Raw genomic sequence first — 23,558 nt, 5'->3', positions numbered from 1 at the left:
ACTTATACAGGTCAAAGTCAGACTACACAAAATGCCACAGTAAACAAAGTCACAAAAAAATGCTCCTGAGGGTCCTAGGGATACCTGGACACCACAGGCAAGTCACATGAAATCAACATCCCCTCAGAGAGTTCTAACTGGAAATACAGGAAAAGCTATTTACCCAATGTAACATAGTTAACACTCATTTATAGGTGACCTAATTATGATTCTTCTACTTCTTTTATTTGAACCTATAATGAAAAGCTATTTACCCAATGTAACATAGTTAACACTCATTTATAGGTCACCTAATTATGATTCTTCTACTTCTTTTATTTGAACCTATAATTTTCAATATACTTGTTAAGTAAACATTTCAGGGACTTAAATTCTTCAGATTCATCCTATGCCGGTTGAGCCCTGAAACCCAGCAGGTATGTGGCAACTCCTATTTTCCAGTTCTTTGGGGCCTGCTCTGGACAACTAATGAAACAATAGACATGGACCAGACCCATCCCAAAATAGAAAGGTGTCCTCAAACACAAGCAAACAATTCCATTCCTCTGTCCCATAATAACTACATTCCTTCTCAGCCTGAAGCAGTCTCAGTGGACATTGTCCCAAATCCCTCATGATTAAGGAGTGAACAATAGTAAGGGAGGAATGTAACCACTGACTAAAAAACAATTTACTGTTATTGTATTTATCTTGTGTTAACTAAGTAACACGCAATATTGATATAAAAATTTTTAAGTAAAAGGGAAAAAAATATTTAGGCTAATATTTTCTGGTACTGCTGTCAAAGCCAAAATAAATTCCTGTCACTGTATTTGTTGTCATATATAAGGTCCAGAACTGATGGGATGGAATGGTGCACAGACTAAGAACTGTGAAGCTGTTCCTTGCAAATAATCTCACAATAGAAAATTATTTCAAGAATCTTCTCTAGAACCACCTGTAGCAGTTTGATATTATTGATGAATTCCAAAAAGAAATAATGGATTATGTTTGTAAACTGACCTTTTCCCCTGGGCATATTAGCTTATATTGGATTCAGAGATTTACTTGATTAAGTAATCAGGTAAACCTCTTGTGCCAGTAGGGCGTTCACTCCCCACCCCTTGATGGCTGGGGAATCACAGATAAAAGACAAGGCAAAGGACAGAGTTTGAGGGTTTTTGATGTTGGAGTTTGATGCTGAAGCCTTAAGCTGGAGCACCGGGAAGATAGGAACCCTAAACCTAGAAAGAAGCCAGTCCTGGGAACAGACGAACCCAGGAAGCTCGAACCCTTGCACACATCGGCAGCCATCTTGCTCCAACAAGTGAAAATAGACTATGGTGAGGGAAGTAACTTATGCTTTACCACCTGTTATCTGTAAGCTCCTACCCCAAATAAATACCCTTTATAAAAACCAACCAAGGGAGGTGGATGTGGCTCAAGTGATAGAGCTTCCGCCTACCATATGGGAGGACCTGGGTTTGATCCCTGGGGCATCCTGGTGGGAAAAAAAAAAGAAGAGAAAAGTGTGCCCGTGCGGTGAGCCAGTGTCCATGTGAGTGCCCGCATGCTGAGTATGATTGCCCACATGGTAAGCCAGTGCCCACACAAGTGATCCATGCATCAAGATGATGACACAACAAAAGAGGGACAAGGGGAGATTCAAGGTGAAGTGCAGCAGAGACCAGGAACTAAGGTGACGCAATTGACAGGGAACCTCTCTCCACATCAGAGATCTCCGGGATTCAATCCTGGAGGAGAGAGAATGAGAAAAGAAGACAACACAGACAGCAAAAATACCAGGGTGGGAGGAGGGGAGGGGGGAAAGTAAATAAATAAATAAATCTTTAAAAACAAAAACAAAAACAATTTCTGGTATTTTGCATCAGCACCCCTTTGGCTGACTACTACACCACCTGGCACTGGCTTTCCATCTAAACCTAATGAAAACTCAACAGGGATAAGAAAACAGAAAAGTGTTTTCTTTTTGATAAAAACACTCCTGATTTGGAAAACTGATTATGTCTATAGCCACCAATACTAAATCTCAGAAAAGTGTTCTTAGTAATAAGATTTTCTCACTTGTCATGCATGTCAGGGGTTATTCTTGTAAAATCTTTTTCATGCATTTACCATCAGTTTTTGCCCTAATAAGGGCTATTTATTGAAGATCTGCTTAAACCTTGCCTGATTTTAACTACCTTCAGTGCAGCAATGGCCACATATAGCCCTCTCAATAGATGACCGTCCCATGAGAGAAAGAAAAGCAATTTGCTCACTTAGGACAAAAGACGTCTCAACCAAAATGCAATGGAGGAGAAATCCCCAACCTGAAACAAATCCCTGAGTCTCCCTGGTAGGTGTCAGTTTTCTTAATCGAAGTACTGCCATATTTATATACAATCAGCCTATACTGTACCTGTTTCCCAATTTCAAAGCACCATTTCAAGCCATATTTTAATTTTTTTAATCTAGAATCATACTCTACTAAGAAACCAAATGTTATCAGAATTGAAGAGAAGATATAAAGAGCCTTTGGGGAAAGGGGGTAGCAAGGAATGCAAATTCCTGCACCAAAATCATAGTTAAAAAATCATATTTAAACAAACAATACAATTTCTTCAGCAAATAAAATGGGAAAAGAGACCAATAAACCACCAAAAATAACCTTTAACTTCTACTGCAATGAACATTGGTGCACAAACTTTTGTATGGACATGTATTATTAATCTTGGGTATATTATATATATACCTATGAGAACAACAACTGGGTCATATGGTGTAGCAGTTTCATATGGTTATGAATTCCAAAAATAGATATTGGATTATGTTTGTAATCTAGTCTGTACCTGGGCATGATTAAATTATGATTAGGGTTTTGACTGGCCATTTCATTAGGGCACTAAGGGGTGGGGACTCACAGATAAAAGGCATGGCAAAGGACAGAGTTGAGGGTTTTTGATGTTGGAGTTTGATGCTGAAGCCTTAAGCTTGAGCCCCGGGAAGTAAGTTCACAGAGGAAAGAGACGCAAACCCCAAGAAGAGAGGAGCCCTGAAGCCAGAAAGAAGCCTGAGGAAGGGAGGAACCCAGGAAGCCTGATCCCTCACAGATGTCAGCAGCCATCTTGCTCCAACAAGTAAAAATAGACTTTATTGAGAGAAGTAACTTATGCTTTATGGCCTGGTATCTGTAAGTTCCTACCCCAAATCAATACCCTTTGTAAGAACCAACCAATTTCTGGTATTTTGCATATATTTCTTAAATAATACACAATATAGTGTGGATTTAGGATGATTTTTATTTTGATGTAGCATGTTCTGAGTGCAGTGGATAAATGCCTGCAAAAAGGTTAGTAAGATGGTGGAGATGGTTTTCTGATGCAGTGGGAAAACTTGAATTTCTAAATGTTTGCCGAAAATGACCATTTGAACAGATGTTGGGCCGTATTAGGTTATCGGTATTGAAATTATGGGAAAGTTGTAAAACGTAATTTTGAATAATTCTAAAATTTAATTTAAAGACATGCCAATGTTGAGTGTCATAAAACTATCTGGTGCTACATTCTGAGAAGGATCTGTGGTTTTCACCTGACTGGCAAAGGGGTCTGTGGAACAAAAAAGGTTAAGAACCCCTGAGTTAAGGGATCTTTTGGTTAGATCATCTTTGATTAGATCACCAGGAAGCCTGAACCCTCACAGATGCTGATAGCCATCTTGCTCCAACACGTGAAAATAGACTTTGGTGAGGGAAGTAACTTATGCTTTAAGGCCTGATATCTGTAAGCACCTATCCCAAATAAATACCCTTTATAAAAGCCAACCAGTTTCTGTTATTTTACATTAGCACCCCTTTGGCTAACTGAATTTGGTACCAAGGAGTGGGGAAGTGCTTTGGCAGTTACTGAAATGCTGGAACAGTTTTATAAATGGGTAAGGGATATTTTTTGAAGGAATTGTGAGATGCTTGATGGAAAAGGCCTAGATTGTTTTGAAGAGACTGTTGATATACGCAATATGGATGCTAAAGAGACTTTTTATGATGCCTTAGAAGTAAACGATGAAACTATTATTGGAAACTGGAGGAAAGGCAATCCATTTTTTAAAGTCGCAGAGAACTTAGCAAAGATTAACTCCTGGTGTTTTATGGAAGGCAGAATTTGCAAATGGCGAGCCTGGGCATTTAGCTGAAGAAATTTCCAAAGTAAACCTGGAGAATGCGGTTTGGCTTGTGCGTGTAGCTTATAGCAAAATGCTGAAAGAGAGAGATATACTGAGGACTGAACTGTCAGGCACAAAGAAAACAGAAACTAATTCGGGAAATTGCAAGCCTCTGGAAATCAAGCTCCCAGAAGAAAGTACCTCATTGGAGGACTTAACTAAACTTGGAACTTGTAAATCAGGACTGAAAATGCAGTTATCTCAGAAAGACTTGTGGAAAGTCTTACTGTCTGATGCTTGGACCCCTGCTTCTTGCATGCTAAACCAACAAAGGTTTTGAGAGAGTTGTACGAATAAAACCACTGTCAGCTTGGACTAAAAGGAGAGACTGAAGGATAAACAGCCGTAAGAGGAAATCCATGGAAGCTGAGATCTGGAATTAAGACATCACTTTCAGCCAAGAGAGGACCCCACCTATGTGTACAATGAGGGTGAGTTTGCACCAACAGTTGAAGAGGGTGGATGACATTCCCCAAGGATATGGCAGTTAAGGTCAGCACTCCACAGGTCTGAGAGGTGGACCTGCCCCCCATGGATTAGGGAAGGCCAGGGGGTCAACTCATTGCTCTGAGAGGGTTTAGCCCATCTGTTTGCCAAAGGTTAGGGAAGGCCAGGTGGTCAACTCATTGCTCTGAGTGGGTTGAGCCTGTTTGCCAAAGGTTAGGGGGAATGTTGTCTTCATGTCACTGTACTAGGGGGGTTAAGACTCGAACCCAAAGATTGGGTAAGTTGTGGCAATCACCCCAATGCTCTCAGAGGTGAGGTCTGGAGCTTGGTCAACACCCAGATGCTTGATGAGGGTGGAACCAAGAAAATGGCCACTGGGCAAACATGTGGAAAAGGTAGGTTCCCATAAGGCACCAAGGAGAAGAAACCATCATCTTAAGAATGACTCTCAGATTGAATCTAATGGAAGATGCCCTGCAGGTTTACTGAACTGTAGAGGACCCATGACTCATGTTTCCCTTCCAATTTCTCCTTATTGTAAAGAAAATGTTTATTCTTCATCTGTCCATTTTTTTATTGGAGACAGATAAATTGTTTTCTAAGTTTCAGAGGTCTATAGCAGACAGGACTTTGCCCCATGACAAACTGTATCTCTTTAAATTGATTGTTATATGATTTAGTATTTGCATTGTTACTGATTTAAGGTTTTTTCAAACATTGGAATGTCTTTTTGGAATTCAGAGAGTAGAGTGTAACAGTTTGATATGGTTATGAATTCCAAAAATAGATACTGGATTATGATTGTAATCTGATCTGTACCTGGGCATGATTAAGTTATAATTAGGGTTTTGACTGGGCCAAGTCATTAGGGCATTGAGTCCCTTGGTGGGTGGGGACTCACAGATAAAAGGCATGGCAAAGGGCCGAGTTGAGGGTTTTTGATGTTGGAGTTTGGTGCTGAATCCTTAAGCTGGAGACCCAGGAAGTAAGCTCACAGAGGAAAGAGAAGAAAGCCCCAGGAACAGAAAAACCCTGAGCCCAGAAGAAGTGAGCCCTGGGAAGAGAGGAACCCTGAATCCAGAGAGAAGCTGAGAAAGGGAGGAACCCAGAAGCCTGAACCCTCACAAACATCGGCAGCCATCTTGCTCCAACATGTAAAAACAGACTTTGGTGAGAGAAGTAACTTATGCTTTATGGCCTGGTATCTGTAAGCTCCTACCCCAAATAAATATCCTTTGTAAGAACCAACCAATTTCTGTTATTTTGCATCAGCACCCCTTTGCCTGACTAATACATATGGTAATTTTTCTATGTTTAACATTCTGAGGAAATGTTTTCCAGTATGTATGTATCATTATACATTCCCACCAACAATGTATGAGGGTTCCAAGTTCTCCATTTGCCTGGCAGCACTTGTTATTGTCTGTCTTTTTGATGACAGCCATCCTAGTAGACGTCAGGTAGTATTTCATTGCAGTTTTGATTTGCATTTATCTAGTGACATAAAAGGCAAGGCAAAGGACAGAGTTGAGGGTTTTCTGATGTTGGAGTTTTGAGGCTTGAGTTGATGCTGAAGCCTTAAGCAAGCCCCAGGAAGAGAGGATCTGAGCGAGGAGAACACAGAAGAATAGAGATGGCTCCTTAGACATGGCAGAAACCCCAGGGAGACAAGCCATTTGCCTGATAGTCTACAGCTGCCCTTGTGGAGAAAACAGAGGATCTGAGTCCATAGAAAAACAAGACTGGGAAGATAGGAACCCTGGCAGGGCAGCCGTGGCAAGCCATCTTGCTCCAACACATGGAAATAGACTTAGTTGAGGGAAGTAACTTATGCTTTCTGGCCTGGTATCTGTAAGCTCCTACCCCAAATAAATACCCTTTATAGGAACCAACTCCTTTCTGGTATTTTTCATCAGTACCCCTTTGGCTGACTAATATAGTCCCCCTTCATTTTTTTTTTAACCCTTTGTTCTTTGTCTAGTAGTCTAAAGAATGAGAGTACTAGATTTCCAGGCTGACCACAGCATGATACTCAGAATGTCTATTCTTCAACAAAAACTTACAAAACATATAAGGACAAAAGAAAGTATGACTCAGTTATAGGAAAAATAATTTGACAGAAAATATTCTGGAGGAAGCACAGTCTCTGGAATTACTAATGAAAGATCTCAGAACAACTCTCAAAAATATGATCATTGAACTAAAGGAAAACACGGACAAAGAAGTAAAAGAAATCAGGAAAACAATATATGAACAAAGAAAGAATTTCAATGATGAGATATAAATTACAAAGAACCAAATGGAAAAAATACAATAAAGAAAACTGAAAAATTCAACAGAATTTTAGAGCAGACTGGAAAAGGTAAAAGAAAGAATCAGAGGGAAGAAGACTTGGCCCAAAGGATAGAGCATCCACCTACCACATGGGAGGTCCGCAGTTCAAACCCCGGGCCTCCTTGACCCGTGTGGAGCTGGCCCATGCGCAGTGTTGATGCACACAAGGAGTGCCGTGCCACACAGGGGTGTCCCCTGCATACAGGAGTCCCACACGCAAGGAGTGTGCCCTGTAGGGAGAGCTACCCAGGGCGAAAGAAAGTGCAGCCTGCCCAAGAATGGGGCTGCGCACATGGAGAGCTGACACAAGATGACACAACAAAAAGAAACGCAGATTCCCAGTGCCGCTTATAAGGATAGAAGCGGTCACAGAAGAACACACAGCAAAGGGACACAGAGAGCAGACAACTGGGGGGCAGGTGAATAAATCTTTAAAAAAAAGAATCAGAGAACTCCGAGACAAAACAACTGAAATGGTCCAGGTTGAAGATTACACACACACACAAAAAAAACAGAACCTGAGAAAGCCCGTGAGACATCAAGTGTACCAATATACACATTAGAGGAGTTCCAAAAGGAGAACCAGAAAAAATATTTTAAGAAATAATGGCAGGGAAACAGATGTGGCTCAACCAATTGGGCACCTGTCTACCATACAGGAGGTCCCAGGTTCAATGCCCAGGGTCTGCTGATGAGGGCAAGTTGGCCCAGGTGGTGAGCTGGTCCACGTGGAGTGCCGGCCCAAGTGGGAATGTGGTCCCACATAGGAGTGCCGCCCCACGTGCGAATGCCACCCTGCACAGAGTGCCAGCCAATAAAGAAAGCTGGTGCAGCAAGAAGATGCAACAAGAGACACAGAGGAGAGAAAATAAGATGTAGCATAACAGGAAGCCAATGTGGCGCAAGAGAGTAATTGCCTCTCTCCCACGCCAGAAGGTTCCAGGATCAGTTCCCAGAGCCACCTAATGAGAGAATACAAGCAGACACAGAAGAACACAGAGCAAATGGACACAGAGAGCAGACGACAGGGGAAACAGGATGGGGGAATAAAATTTAAAAATAAACAAATAAATCTTAAAAACAAAAAGGAAATAGTGGCAGAAAACTTCCCAAATCTGATGAAAGATATGAATATACAAATCCAAGATCTCAACAAATAGCAAGCAGAATGAATCCAAACAGATTTACAGTGAGACACATGTTGATCAAATTTGTCCTATGCCAATTTCAAAGACAGAATCTTAAAAATAGCAAGAGAAACACAATGTGTCACATATAAGGGATCCCTCATAAGATTAACATCAAATTTCTTAACAGAAACCATGGAGCCAGAAGGAAGTGGCAATACATATTTAAAGTGCTGAAAGAAAAAAACTTTTATCTGAGAAATAAAATAGCCAGCAAGGTTACCCTTCAAAAATAAGGGAAAAATTAAGACATTTCCAGAAAACAAAATCTAAGGGAGTTCATTACCACTAGACCTGCTTTACCAGATATGATAAAAGGAGTTCTCCATATTGAAAGGAAAGAACACTAGACAGTATCTAAATGCTAGATGAGGAAACAAATATTTCTGATATAATAAAGTAACATGGTTAAATATAAAATCCAATACTATTGTGTTTTTGGTTTGTAATGCTTTTACTTCTCATAAGGCATACAAATGCATAAAAAGCCCCAGCCACTCAGTTGGGCCCCACCAGGGATCCCCCTGCGTTCCCACTCCTCCCCACCCCAGCTCCCGGCCTGTGCAGGCACAGCCTCCTTGCCACTGTTGCCTGATCATCCATGAAAATGTTTTCATTGTGTTCATGATTACATCCCTCAGTCACATGCTCCTCATCTGCACTCTCTGGTGATTAACAAAGAGGCACACAGATCGAAAGTCCTACAGGTGGAAACAGACTCTTCATCAACTTCATCTCCTTCCTCACAGTGCTGGTTGTCTATTGTGAGGCTGGAGTGTATACCATCTTTGCCATCCTGGAGTACACTGTTGTCCTTATCAAGATGGCATTCCACATGACAGCCTGGTAGGACTTTGGCAACAAGGAGCTGCTCATTACCTCCCAGCCCGAGGAAAAGTGATTCTAAACCCCTCTCTTGCTTGGGAGGAGGCCACCTATTGCCCACCTGGTGTCCTCTCTGGGCCCCACTGAAGCCAGGGGAGGAGGGGATGGGCGGGATAGGACAAGGCTTTACCCAGCTCTGCTGGCTTCTGTCCCCCACATCCCACATGACTACAGGGGCCTTCCAGCAGCATCACCCCTGCCTGAGAGGCCCCAGGAAGCAGGGTTGACAGGAGAGCTACACCATCTGGTGCTAAAACAAAACAAAAAACTCCTGAGGTTCATAACCACCACCAAGTTCTTGGTCTTTACATAGTCACCTTTCACTGAAATTCAGGACCACTGAGCAGGAGCTGCTACCAGAAAACCTTTTCTCTCCATGGGGTCATTCCCTTGACTTAACCTATCTTAAGATCTACTGTGCACATCCAGGGCCAGATGTTCCAGTCCTAACTTCACCTCTTTGATTTGGTATGTGTCCTTGGGCACTCTTTCCTATCTGAATCTCAGTGTGTCCATTTGTACAGTGGGGGGTGGGGATGGGCTATATGATTTCTAAGAGTCTGCTCATCAGACAGTTCTGATATTATGTGATGGAAGTGGTATCCTATACCAAGGATGACCAGCTCCAGAAAAATCACCTGGCACAGCATACATTTCCTTTTCTTTCTGAAATCGCTCTCTTCACTAACATGTGGGAATGGAGGGGGGAGAGGAACAGTTTCCTACCCCCAAATGCTGTCTCCTCATCCTCCCTGCTGCCCCACTTCCTAAACTCTTTTGGTTATACATTTTATTTTAAAGGAAAATAAAAAAATTTTTTGCCAATTAAAAAAAAAGCATAAAAAACAAGTCTAAATCTTTTATTACTAGGCACACAATGCATAAAGATATAATTTGTGTAAAGAACATAAAAAGGATGGAAGTATATGGACAACTGTGTATGCACAGGCTAGTGAAGACAAGTTAGAATCATCACAAACCAAATTGTAATAGATTTAAAATGCAAATGTAAATTTTTATGGTAATCATAAAGAAACTTAAACAATCCACACAAAAGGAAAGATAAGTGAATCAAAATGACTCATTATTAAATAACATCTAAAGAAAAAAGGAAAGTAGTAATGGAGGAAAGGAGGAGCAAAAAAGAGATAAGACTTACAAAAAACAATGAGCAAAACAGATAAGTAATCTTGTATCTTCCTTAATTCCCTTATGCAAAAGGTTTAAACTTTCCAATCAGAAGGCAGAGATTAGCAGAATGGATAAAGAAATATGACCCAACCATTTCCTGTTTACAAGAGACCCACCTTAGATCCATAGTTACAAAAAGATTAAGTGAAAGAATGAAAAAAAAAAATTTTTTTCACCCGTAGTAAACAAAAGAGCAGGCTCTGTGTCTAACAGACCTTTCTACAGTAATAGCTGGAAATTTCAAAACACCACTTTCAGAACTGGATAGAACATCTAAACAGATCAACAAGGAAATAGAGGACCTGAACAACACTATAAACCAACTAGATTTAACAGACATATATAGAACACTTCACCCAACAACAGCAAAATACACATTCTTTTCTTCAAGTACACACAGATCATTCTCTAGGATAGACCATATATGTTAAAGCACAAAAAGTCACAATAAATTCAAAAATATTGAAATCATAAAAAGTTATCTTTGTAACCACAACAGACTGAGGTTAGAAATCAAAAACGAAGATGCAACTAGAAAATGACCTTGAATTAAAGGTTCAATACGGATCAGCAGAATATCCCTGTCTACATATAATAACATGACTTCAAAATGCTGTTTGACCTAATATAAAGGGGAAATGGAAAGGAGAAATGAGATTATAAGGCTATGAGTCTCTAAAAAAGAGTCTGGAGGTTGTCAGAAGGAATGCCCTTATGCACAACTGAGCAGAGTCTAAGAGACAGATAAAGTAGATACAACCCCAGGTATTGGTTCTTCTGAGGGATAAAGAGACCCACGGGTTCTATGGTCATGGCAGATGGGGTTCACTGCCATGGCAGATGGCCCTTCTTTGGAGCTGGTGTTTCTACATGATGGAATTGAACTCGGAGGGGATCTCTTCCTACAAGACTTGCATGCTACTTTATTGGAATTGTAGTTGGTGCTGGGGTTTAAGATATATTTAGGGGATTTGAATCTCTGGACTGATAATAAGACACCCAGGCCCAGAGCCTCAACACACTTCAGCTCCTACACTTTGATTTATTGGACTGACCCCACTCAGCTAACATGGAGTTGAAGAAGGTCAACCACCACACCATGGAGCCTAGAGTGTCTACAACTGAAAGCAGGAGGAGTGCATCCAGTATCCATGTGGAATCTAAGCCCCCACTTGACATAGATGTGCAATGGACACAACCAATCCAATGTCCACAGAGAAAATGTGGAATGGGTGTGGGAAGGGTAGCCATGGTGGCTGCTGGGTTTGGGGAATGGGAAGAAGAGATGAGATGTGGAGGCATTTTCGGGACGTGGAGTTGTCCTGGGTGGTGCTTCACGGACAATTACAGGACATTGTAGACCCCCCCAGGGCCCACTGGATGGAACGGGGGAGAGTGTGGGCTATGATGTGGACCATTGACTATGGGGTGCAGTGATGTTCAGAGATGTACTTACTGGGTGCAATGGATGTCTCACGATGATGGGAGAGAGTGTTGCTGTGGGGGGAGTGGGGGGTGGGGGCGGTGGGGTTGATTGGGACCTCGTATTTTTTTAATGTAATTCGTAAAAATAAATAATTTTAATTTAAAAAAAAAAAAAAGAAAATCAAAAACAAAAGGAAAACTAGAAAAGTTATAAATATGTGGAAATTAACCAATGGGTTAAAGAAGAAATTATAGGGAAATTAGAAAATAGTTAGAAAAAAATGAAAATAAAACTCACAGGATGTGGCGAAGGCAGTACTCAGAAGGAAAATAAAAGCTATGAATGCTTATAACTAAAAAAAAAAAAGGAAAGATCTAAGATTAATAACCTAACTTTACATCTTGAAGAACTAGTAAAACAAGAGCAGTGTAAACCCAAAGTTAGCAGATGAAAGGAAGATTAGAGTGTCAATAAATGAAATAGAGAACATAAAAACAATTGGGAGAATAAGGAAAACAAAGAGTTAACTATTTGGGGAAAAAAATCAATAAAACTGACAAAACTTTAACTAGATTGACAAAGGAAAAAAAAAAGAAAAGATGCAAATAATTAAAATCAGAAAGGAAAATGTTGAGTTCACTACAGACCTTACAAAAATACTAAGGATTATAAGAGAATACTATATCTGTATACCAACAAACCAGATAATCAATAATCCAGAAAAAAATGGAAAAATTCCTAGAAAACATTAATTATCCAAACTGACTCAAGAAAAAATAGAAAACATTAATAAAACTTTAACAAGTGCAGAGATCAAAACAATAATCAAAAACCTTCCACCAAAGAAAAGTCCAGGACCAGAAGGCTTCACTAGTGAATTCTACCAAACATTTAAAGAAAGATTAATGCCAATCCTTCTCAAACTCTCCCAAAGAATTTAAGAGGAAGCAGTATTTCCTAATTCATTCCATGAAGCCAGCATTATTATGATACCAAACCCTGGTAAACACATCACAAGAAAATAAAGCTACAGACCAATTTTCCTTAAGAATATAGAACTAAAAAAAAAAAAACTTTTAAAAAAATAATAGCAAGCTGAATCCAATGACTAACTTAAAAGATTCTATACCATGACCAAGTGGGAATCATTCCATGAATGCAAGGATGGTTCGACATACAAAAATCAATGTAATACACTACATAAATAGAATAAAGGGGAAAAAACAAGTGATTATATCAATAGATGCTAAAAAGGCATTCCACAAAATTTAGCCCTCTTTCTTAATAAAAATACTCAGAAAAGTAGGAAGAGAAAGGAACCTTCTCAATATGATAAAGGCCATCTATGAAAAACCCACCGCTAATATCACAATCAATGGTGAGCCTTAAAGCTCCCCCCTCAAGACCAGCAACAAGACAATCCTACCCACTCCCACCACAGCTATTCAAATTTGCACTGGAAGTTCTTTTTTTTTTTTTAAGATTTTTTTTCTCTTCCCTTCCCCCTCACCATTGTCTGCTCTCTGTATCCATTCGCTGTGTGTTCTTCCATGCCCTCTTGCATTCTTGTAAGCGGCACTGGGAATCTGTGTCTCTTTTTATTGAGTCAGCTCTCTGTGTGTGCGGCACCACTCCTGGGCAGGCTGCACTTATTTTTTCATGCAAGGCAGCTCTCCTTACAGGGCGCACCTGCGTGGCACGGCACTCCTTGCACACATCAGCACTGCACATGAGCCAACTCACCACACAGGTCAGAAAGCCCTGGGTTTGAACCCTGGACCTCCCATGTGGTAGGCAGACGCTCTGTCAGTTGAGTCAATCCACTTCCCATGCACTGGAAGTTCTTAGAGAAATAAAAGGTATCCAGATTGGAAAGGATGATGTAAAACTATTTATATTTGCAGATGACATGATCTTATCAATAGAAAACCCAAAGAATCTACTGGAAAACCATTAGAGCTAATAAATGGATTCAGCAAAATGGTAGGGTACGAGATCAATACACAAAAAAGAACTGTGGGGAGCAGACATAGCTCAGGTAGTTGAGTGCCTGCTTCACATGTACAAGGTCCTGGGTTCAATCCCTAGTACCTCCTTTTAAAAAAAAAAAAAAAATTGTGTTCCTATATACTAGCAATGAACAATCCAAAGAGGAAATCAAGAAAATAATTCTACTTACAGTTGCACTAAAAGAGCAAAATATCTAGGAATAAATTTGACTATTTGACTAAAGATACAAAAGACTTGTACACTAAAAACTATAAAACACTGCAGAAGAAAACAAACACACACACACACAAAAGACAAATTAAAACAAAAACACCACAGAAAGAAGTTAAAAACAGACCTAAATAAAGGGTAAGACATTCCATGTTCATAGAATGGAAGAGTTAACATTGTTAATATGACAATGCTACTCAACAATATACAAATTCAATACAATCCATATTAAAATTCCAGCAGCCTTTTCTGAAGAAATGGAAAAACCAATCCTCAAATTTATGAGACTGCAAGGGGCCTCAAATAGCCAAAACAATCTTGAAAAAGAACAAGATTGGAGGGCTCACACTTCCCAATTTCATATTATATTATAAAATGATAGTAATCGAAACAGTATAGTACTGGCTGGAAAGCAGATGTGGCTCAACTGATAACAGTGTCCGTCTACCATAAAAGAGGTCCAAGGTTAGATACCCAGGACCTCCTGGCCCATGTGGTGAGCTGGCCCACACACAGTGCTGCCGCGCGCCAAGGAATGCCGAGCCACACAGGGGTGCCCCACAAAGAGAGCCACCCCACGCAAAAAAAGCACAGCCCACCCAGGAGTAGCGCCGCACACACACACAGAGCTAACGCAGCAAGATGACACAGCAAAGAGATATACAGATTCCCAGTGCCACCTGACAAGAATGCAAGTGGACAAAGAAGAACACACAGAGAGCAGACAACATTGGGGAAGAGGGGAAGGGGAGAGAAATAAATAAAATAAATCTAAAAAAAAACAACAACAACAACAGTATGGTACTAACATAATGCCAGACTTACAGACAATTGGAATAGAATTGATATTCAGGGAAGCAGATTTGACCCAACAGACAGGGCGTCCACCTACAACATGGGAGGTCCAAGGTTCAAACCCAGGACCTCCTGACCCATGTAATGAGCTGGCCCATGTGCAGTGCTGAAGCACACAAGGAGTGCCCTGCCATGCAGGGGTGTCCCCCGTGTAGGGGAGCCCCACACGCAAGGAGTGTGCCCTGTAAGGAGAGCTGCCCAGGAATGGCGCTGCACACATGGAGAGCTGACATAGCAAGATGACGGAACAAAACAAGACACAGATTCCGGGTGCCACTGACAAGAATACAAGCGGACACAGAAAAAACACACAGAGAATGGACAAAGAGAGCAGACAAGTGGGGGGCGGGGGAAGGGGAGAGAAATAAATAAAAAATAAATCTTTAAAAAAAAAAAAAAAGAATTGATAGTTCAAAAATAAACCCACACATCTATGGTCAATTCATTTTTTTAGGAGATACCAGGGATTGAACCGGGAAGCTCATATGTGCAAAGCAGGCACTCAACCACTGAGATACATCTGCTCCACTGGCCAAATGATTTTTGACAAGGGTACTGTCTTAGTTTGCCACAGGATTGCCGATGCAAGTACCAGAAATGAGTTGGTTTTTATAACGGGAATTTTATTTAGGGTAAAAGCTTACAGTTCCGAGGCCATGAAATGTCCAAATCAAGGTACCATCAGAGATGCTTCCTCATTAGTCAGCCTCTATAAGATATATGGCAGGGCTCATCTCCTCAATCTTGAGCTGTTCCTCAAGTTCAGCCCCTTGGGGGCCTCTTTCCATTCCTCTATACTGCTGATTCCAGACTCCAGGACCTCTCCTAACCTCTTGAGGCTTCTCTGCCTTTCTGCAGCTGTAAGTGAACTTAAGTCGTCTCTCTCATATGGTCAGGTCAAAATGGCAGAGCTCCTTTTACATGTATGTCTCTTCCTCTGTGTCTCCATTTATATAAGACTCAGCAAGAGGGTGGAGACCCAACTTGTGTCACACTTCACAGACATAGGTAGTACATCAAAAGAGATCTAATCAGGTGTTCTAATCAATGTTCCTTCACAGAATCTAATGTAACCAAAGGGTCTCACAACCTTCACAAAATCTAAAGTACTCAAAGTGTCTTACACCCACAGAAATGGATTAGCTTAAAAACATAATGTCTTTTGGGGATCCACCAAATTCAAACTGTCATAGGTACCAAGTACACTCGGAGGAAGGAATAGTATTGTCAACAAATGGTACTGGGAAAACTAAATATCCATAAGCAAAAAAATGAAAGTGGACCCCTACCTTACATCATATACAAAAATTAACCCAAAAACCATAAAACTCTTAAAAGAAAACAAAAGGGAAAAAGTTCAGTACCTTGTACTAGGTAATGGAGTCTTAAATATGGCACCAAAAGCATAAGCAACCAAAAAATAAATAAACTGAATTTCATCAAAATTAAAAATCTTTGTGCATCGAAGAACATTATCAAGAAAATGAAGAGGCAATCTACAGATTGAGAGAAAATATTTGGAAACCATACAGCTAACAAGGGTTTAATGTCCAGAATACATAAAAAACTCCTACCACTCGAGAACAAAAAGACAACTCAATTACAAAATGGGCAAAGGTCTTGAATAGGCATTTCTCCAAAGAAGATATACAAATGTCCAATAAGCACAGAAAAAAGATTCTGAATGTCATGTGCCATTAAGGAAATACAAGTCAAAACCACAATGAGGTACCACATCATAAACACTATAATGGCATAAATAAATAAATAAATAAAAGAACATAACAAGTGCTGATAACAATGTGGAAAAATAGGAACTCTCCTACACTGTTGATGAGAAAATGTAAAATGATGCAGCTATTATGGAAAACAGTTTGGCAGTTCCTCAAAAAGTTAAACATAGAATTACCATATGACCCAGCAATCCCCGAAAGAACTGAAAGAGGCAACTCAGATATCTGCACACCAATGTTTATAGCAGCATTATTCACAATAGCAAACAGGTGAAAGTCACACAAATGAGCATCAACAGATGAAGAGATAAATACAAAACAGAATATTATTCAGCTGTAAAAAGAAATTAAATTCTGATACATGCTGGAACATGGATGAACCTAGACGATATCATGTTGAGTGAAATAAGTCAGGCACAAAGGGACAGATATTATATGATCCCACTCACATGAAATAACTAGAATAAGCAAATTCATTAAGACTGAACACAAAATACAGGTTACCAGGGTCAAAGGGGAGCGGGAATGGGGAGTTAATGCATAATGGGTATGGGGTTGCAGTAACCACTTTCAAGATGGCTCACTCACACAACTTTAGCAAAAGGCTTCCTCGCCATTAGGACCTCTCTGTAGAGCTGCTTGAGTGTTCTCACAACATGACAGCCGGCTTTCCCCAGAGAGTGATCCAAGACAGAATGAGGCTGAAGCTGCTGAAGCCGCTGAAGTATTCTAACACTATCGCTTCCACCACATACTGTTCATTAGTCACTAAATACAGCCCATGCTCAAGGGGATGGGAATTGGGCTCCATCTTTTAAAGAGCAGAGTATCAAAGAATTTGTGGAGCTATTTTAAGACCACCACAGTCCTCCACCCACAATGCAATTGTAATCTCTTCTTCCTCTAAATCACTAAAATACTTTTATGTTTCTAAGGCACTTACAGGCTGTCTTGCATTACAGTTTGTGTACTTATTCCCTGGCAGCAGGGAATAGTTGAAATCATCTTATTCATCATTTTGTCAGCTGAGTACAGCTTACACATTTTTTTAGTGGAATGCTTCACGAATTTCCGTATCATTCTTGCCCAGGGCCATGCTATTATTCTCTGTATCATTCCAATTTTAGTACATGTGCTGCCAAAATGAGCACAATTTTTTTTTTTAAGTAGGTACCAGGGATTGAACTTGGGATCTCATACATGGGAAGCAGATGCTCAACCACTGAGCTGCATCCGCTCCCCTTATACATTTTGGGAGAAAGAAAAAGAAAAAACAAAACAAAACAAAACATTTGATCGAGAGTCAGAAGACCTAGAATCACACCTTAGACCTGCAATTATTCGATGTGATCTTGAACAAATATTTAAATATGTGAAATTCAATTTCTTCTTCTGTAAAATGGGATACCACTTCCCTCACAAGACTATTGAGGTTAAATGAAACAATAAAAAGCATTACAAAACAAAGGCCACCTCATAAAGATCATATTGATAAACATTTGTTAAGTTACATTTATAGACCCTAATCAGTCTTAAGAGTACAGATCAGAATAGTGCTGCTACCTGGAACATCAGTATTTTATTAGAACTTTTCAGTTTCAGTGAAAATAAACTTTTCTTCTCTGTTTTTGTTTCTTTTTAATCATTTGAATAAATGGGGGGGGGGGGGGGAGTTTGTTAAGTACACACTTAAACTGCCATTTTTCTGAAGTCCCCAGTCCATCTTTGCTCTAAAAAACTCAAAATCCTCCCACTCACCTTCTCCTCTGAGTGAGAAAATGAAAATAAGCAATTATGACCCTAAACAGCGAAAGCAAAGCCCAGACAGATTAGTTCATTCATGAGCACTTTCAACAAATATTTACTGAGTACCTACTATGTGCCAGACAATTTGAAAGACTCCCTAATTAAGCCTTAATTCTAGTAGGGGAATACAGAAAATAAATGAACAAGTAAAAATACAGTATACTGGATATCTAACAGTGAAGAGTACCATGGAGAAAATCACAGCAAGAGTAAGGTAATTAGGGAGTATGGAGAGTAGGGCATAAAGGAAAGGTTACTATTTTATAAAAGGTGGTTAAGGAAGGACTCACTGATAAATTGATATCTGAACAAATGAAAAGAGCAAAGCCATGAGGCTCTCTAATCCCTATGTATTCCAAGCAGAGATGTACAAAAGCCCAAAGCAGGGGTGTACTTGAAACAAAGCAAGAAGGCCTATATGACTAGAGCAGAGTGAGTCAGAGTGAAGTTGGGTAAATGAGGTCTAAAAGGTGGAATAGGGCATGCAAAGCCAAATTATGCCTTGTGGGCCTTAGAAAAAGATTTTGCTTTTTATTGGGAGATGGGAAACCACAGATGGTTTTAAACTTAAGTGTGAGCAAAGGTTGACTCTGGCTGCACAGTGGTAGTGGTGGAGTAGTAGGAAATGATGAGATTCTGAACACATTTGAAAGCAGAGTTCAAAGGTCTTGCTAATTGACAGAATGTTAGCAAAACTGCAAAATGTCAGAGAGGCTTGAGTATTGTCTCCAAGGTCATCAATGTCCAAGCTCTGATCCAAAAACCACTGTTAACTCAGCCAAGATTAATGGTATCCTAACATTTCCATCTCTTAGCGATGTCTATTTCTCCTTCTCTGCTAATTTCAAAGGTAAAGCACTAAACTGCATTACAGGTGAGAAGAAACAGAAATTAGTTTTTTAATTATAATGATATTTTAAATACAATATGCCTAAGAGACAACAAATATACAAATCACATACTAAGTCTTTTCATATCTTTAATGTGTAGAAAATCCTATCAGAAATATTTCTGTGTTTTAATACAGAAACAACAAAGTTAAAACACAGTATTTTAAAATCATGTAAATTAAAATGGCTTTTTAAAAAATACTAAAACCTATATGTTTTTCATGGAAAACTGTTCATCATATATTTAGTGAAAAATGAGTGGCAGAACAGTATGTTTGATATAATCCCATTCATGGGAGAAAAAAATATATATATTTATACACAGGTAGAAAATATCTGGAAGGGTACCAAATTGTAAACAGCAGCTACCAACAGTGCGAGCTTTTGTTTTTTTACTTAATACAATTCTATACTATTTGATTTTCTTTTTACAAACATGTATTACTTTTATAATAATTAAAAAAAAGAAAACAAATTCAGTATTTGAACCAGTGATTCCACTTCAAGTAATTCATCCAACAGATACTTTTTCACATGTACAAAATGGTGGGCATATAAAATTCTTCATTGCAGAACTGTTTTTTCTTCTTAAATCAACTTTGAGATATAATTTACACATTAAAAATGTATCTATTGGGAAGCAGCTGTGGCTCCATCAGCTGGGCTCCCGTCTACCATATGGGAAGCCCTGGGTTCAGTCCCAGGGCCTCCTTGTGAAGACAGACTCGCCCACAAGCACCGAGGAGAGCCAACTCAGCAAGATGACACAACAACAACAACAAAAGGGAGACAAGCAAAAACACAAAAGAGCATGCAGGGAATGGACACAGAGAGCATACAACAAGCAAGCTGCAAGGGGGGTGGGGAATAAATAAAAATAAATACAGACACAGAAGAACACATAGCGAATGGACACAGAGAGCAGACAGCAAGCAAAAAGCCACAAGCCGGGAGTGTATCTATTTTCTTTAAAGGATAGCTACAACGTTTGCACATCTAATTGCAATAAATTTCAACCCTGCTATTTTTTAATCAGTTTTATTGAGATATATTTACATACCATACAATCTATCCAAAGTGTATAATCAATGGCTTTCAGTATAGTCACAATGTGTGCATTCATCACCACAAAAATTTTTAACAATTACTCCAAAAAAACTCCATACCCCTTAGCAGTCAACTCTTAACCCCTCTATCTTTCCCCAGCCTTACATAACCACTAATCTAATTTCTTCTTTATAAACTGATTTATATTTACATTTTATTATAAGTGGAATCATACAATATACAGTATTTGGTGTCTGCTTTCTTTCACTTAGCATGTTTTTTGTGTGATCTTAATATCTTGTAACAATCACACGCATTTGTTCATTTTTAAAGAAAAGGTCTTATATGTGCAATATTACCCATATTCATATTTCACCTAAGGTTTTACTATGCTATAGAGTCCCATGTTACAATTTTTTTAGCTTTGCTTTTAGTAATACACATGACCTGAGACTTTCCCTTTCAACCACTGTCATACCCACATAATAGCACTGCTAATTACAAACATTATGTTGTGCTTTCATCTTTTCTATTCATTTTTGAAGTGTTTTTAATAGAAAAGATTGGAGACAGCTTTTCAAAAATGAGGGACTGGTAAATATAATAAATATTTATGTATATATGTGTGTATACACACACCCTATTCTATTAAAGTGGATACCATTGCTTATCATGAAATACTATGTAGCCTTTAAAAAGAATGAAGCAGTTCTTATGAATGCACATGAAATGATCCATAAGATGCAGTAAGTGGAAAAAGGCAAGGTGCAAAACTACATATGCTACCATTTATAATAAAGATGTGCACGTTCTTGTAGATGCACAGAGTATATCTGGAAGGATACACAAGAAAGTTGTGACCTCAGGGAAGAGGAAAGATTATTAGGAATATAAAGGAAATGTTTCACTGCATAACCTGAACTTCTTAAATTATGTACCATCTGCATGTATTATTTATTCCAAAAACATTTTTAATTAAACTTTTTTAAGTTAAAAAAATGTTTTTAAAAGAACCAAGAGATCATTTGTTATGTTTTTTATTTTAACAAATCTCAATTGACTTTGTTCAGCAAAGTTGTAGCTACTTACAGGTCTTTATAGACTTCCCCTACTCTGCCCAAACTATCCGGACCTAACACATTCTTCAAATCTCAACCCCCTTTCGACTTATTAAGTTTTCCTTGATAACTGCAGATCAATGAAATCTTTCTGGCTTCCCAAATTACTTTTTCCTTGAGACCACTCATCTGGACATATATTGATTTTGCCTTTAATAGTTAATAACAGTGGACTTTGCAGTAGTCAGACTGGCTTGAGCTCCTGCTTACTTGAGTAAATTTCTTCCTCTGTGCCTCATATTTCATCTATAAAACAGGGGTAATGACAGTATCTTCTGCATTGAATTTTTGTGAGAACCTACAATTGGTAAGGCTTATCCCAGCAAAGTGCCTGTCACATAGTAAGCACTCAGTCCATCTTGAATAATGTTATTATCTGACATCTCTTTTCTTCCCCCAAGACTGTAAACTCCTGCCCTTATTGCTTGTGTGGCCTAACCTCTTTTAGCCTGTTTTTCATATATATATATATAAAAAAAAAATGGGTTTCATTATGCTGTATCTACCAAACAGAATTGTATCAAAACGAGATAACATATCTGAAATACTTGGCTGGGTGCCCAGCATAAAAATGCTTAATAAACGTCAGAACTGTCCAAACTTGCATATGTACCCTTCACACATCTCCCTGCAGCCTCTTCTAGTATCTTCCTGCAGGGACTAAGAGCTCCTGAGGAGTCCGCTCAATTAACAAATCTCAGAACAAACTTTCTCTCCACCTTCTTCCCATACCTCGAAAAAGTACTATCCCAGTTTCTCCATATTCCTCCACAGTCCATCCCTTCCTCCCACCCCCATCTTCTCTCCACCTTTCCCAAACCCTGTTTCAACCTTCTTCAGACCCCAGTTCCTCTAACCTCTGAATTCCCAGAGCCGTTCCTTTCCTCGTCACCCATCGTTACCGCCACCACCTTCGGTCCCGCTCCCGCCCAAAAAAAATGCTCCTTCCAACGCCTCGAGCCCCTATTCCCCTCCCCCAGGCCCCTCCAAGCCGCCTCGCTCCCACCTGGACTTTGCGCCTCTTCAGCGCCGCCGTGTCCAGCCACACGCCGCAGGCCTCCTCCTCGGGGCCTCTCCGCCTCATGACGGCTGAATCCCGAGCCAGGGCTCGGAAGGCCACAGGAGCCTCAGGGAATCGCCTCAACTCAGCCCCGCGACTTTTGGATCCCGCGCCAACGCCGGGGGCGTGGCCACGACGCGACCGCCACGACGCAGGCCCCGCCCCCGGCGTCGGCCCCGCCCCTTCAGGGGCGGGGGGGGAACCTTCGCCGCGGAGCTCTTCAAACCAGCGTGGCTTCCCCTCCAGTGTGTGGTGCGCGTTAACGTTTACCAGAGGGTTCTTGGTCTTTCTTACCTTGTCATTCAGTAGGTATATTCTGGAAACTGCTGTGTGAAAGGACTCTCGACATTATACAAAGAATTTGCACTTTCTTATTGTTAATATTGTTAACAATATTAGAGAAAATATTGAGAAAATATGGCGCTTACTGGGAAACAGAGACTGATATGACTATAGACAAAAAAGAATTTATTGAGAAGCTCTTGTCTTGAAGAACAGACTTCAATCCACTCCTGGAAGGGAGGAATTTAAGTTTATACTGTACATTCTTAGGTGGGGGAATGATAGTGGGAGGGGGTTGAGGGTCCGCGTGAGGTACAGGGACCAATAGGAAGCTTTAGAAGTGAAAATTTTCCTGATAATGTCTAGGGAGTTTATGGTCTCTTGAAATGCTGCAGGAGTAAATGTTTCTTTTGATCGGTAGGGTGTTAAAGGATTTCTTTATTTCCTCTGATATGTAAATGTGAAGGTTTCTGTCTCCCTCTGATTTGCAGGTAGAGGTAGTAAAGACCTCCACCTCCCTCTGCCATGCAAATAGTGAAGATCTCTATCTCCCTTTACTCCTGTCTCTACAGGGTTCCTTTGTTTAACCTGTGGGAAAGTGCCAGCCTTCAGACCGGGAGGGCATTTACCTTTTTCCCAATGCATATCAGGGGAAACTGAGATACAGCTTGTTAATTATTGCAAACCTCTAACAGATATAACTACCCCAGGGCTCAGGACTTTCTTGAATTCTCATAATCATCCCAAATGGAAGGGTTGGACCCAAGGCTCACGTCTGCAGATTGCAAAGCTGGAGTGCTCAACATTATTATACTAAATGGTTTTTTTATACTAAATTATTATACTATACTAAATAGTTATACTGTTATACTAAATG

At 39.9% G+C, this 23,558-nt stretch overlaps 1 protein-coding gene and 1 non-coding gene across 2 annotated transcripts in view; both read right to left on the bottom strand.

Annotated features, from left to right (window-relative positions):
- The window catches only part of AUNIP (aurora kinase A and ninein interacting protein), a 51,083-nt gene extending 28,556 nt beyond the window's left edge, over positions 1–22,527 (bottom strand). The window contains exon 1 of the mRNA XM_058304077.2: positions 22,346–22,527. Within this exon, the coding sequence (XP_058160060.1) occupies positions 22,346–22,423 (78 nt within the window). The 5' untranslated portion in view covers positions 22,424–22,527. The remainder of the gene's footprint in view (positions 1–22,345) is intronic.
- Positions 17,524–17,629, bottom strand: LOC111762329 (U6 spliceosomal RNA). Its single transcript, XR_002795461.1, has one exon. It is a non-coding gene; the product is annotated as a U6 spliceosomal RNA (small nuclear RNA).
- Positions 22,528–23,558: the final 1,031 nt, after the last annotated feature.

This window comes from Dasypus novemcinctus, chromosome 9 (genome assembly GCF_030445035.2).
Source record: "Dasypus novemcinctus isolate mDasNov1 chromosome 9, mDasNov1.1.hap2, whole genome shotgun sequence".
In the NCBI taxonomy this organism is placed as follows: domain Eukaryota; kingdom Metazoa; phylum Chordata; class Mammalia; order Cingulata; family Dasypodidae; genus Dasypus; species Dasypus novemcinctus.
Note: the sequence above shows the minus strand (reverse complement) of the source record. Positions and strands in the feature narration are given on the sequence as shown.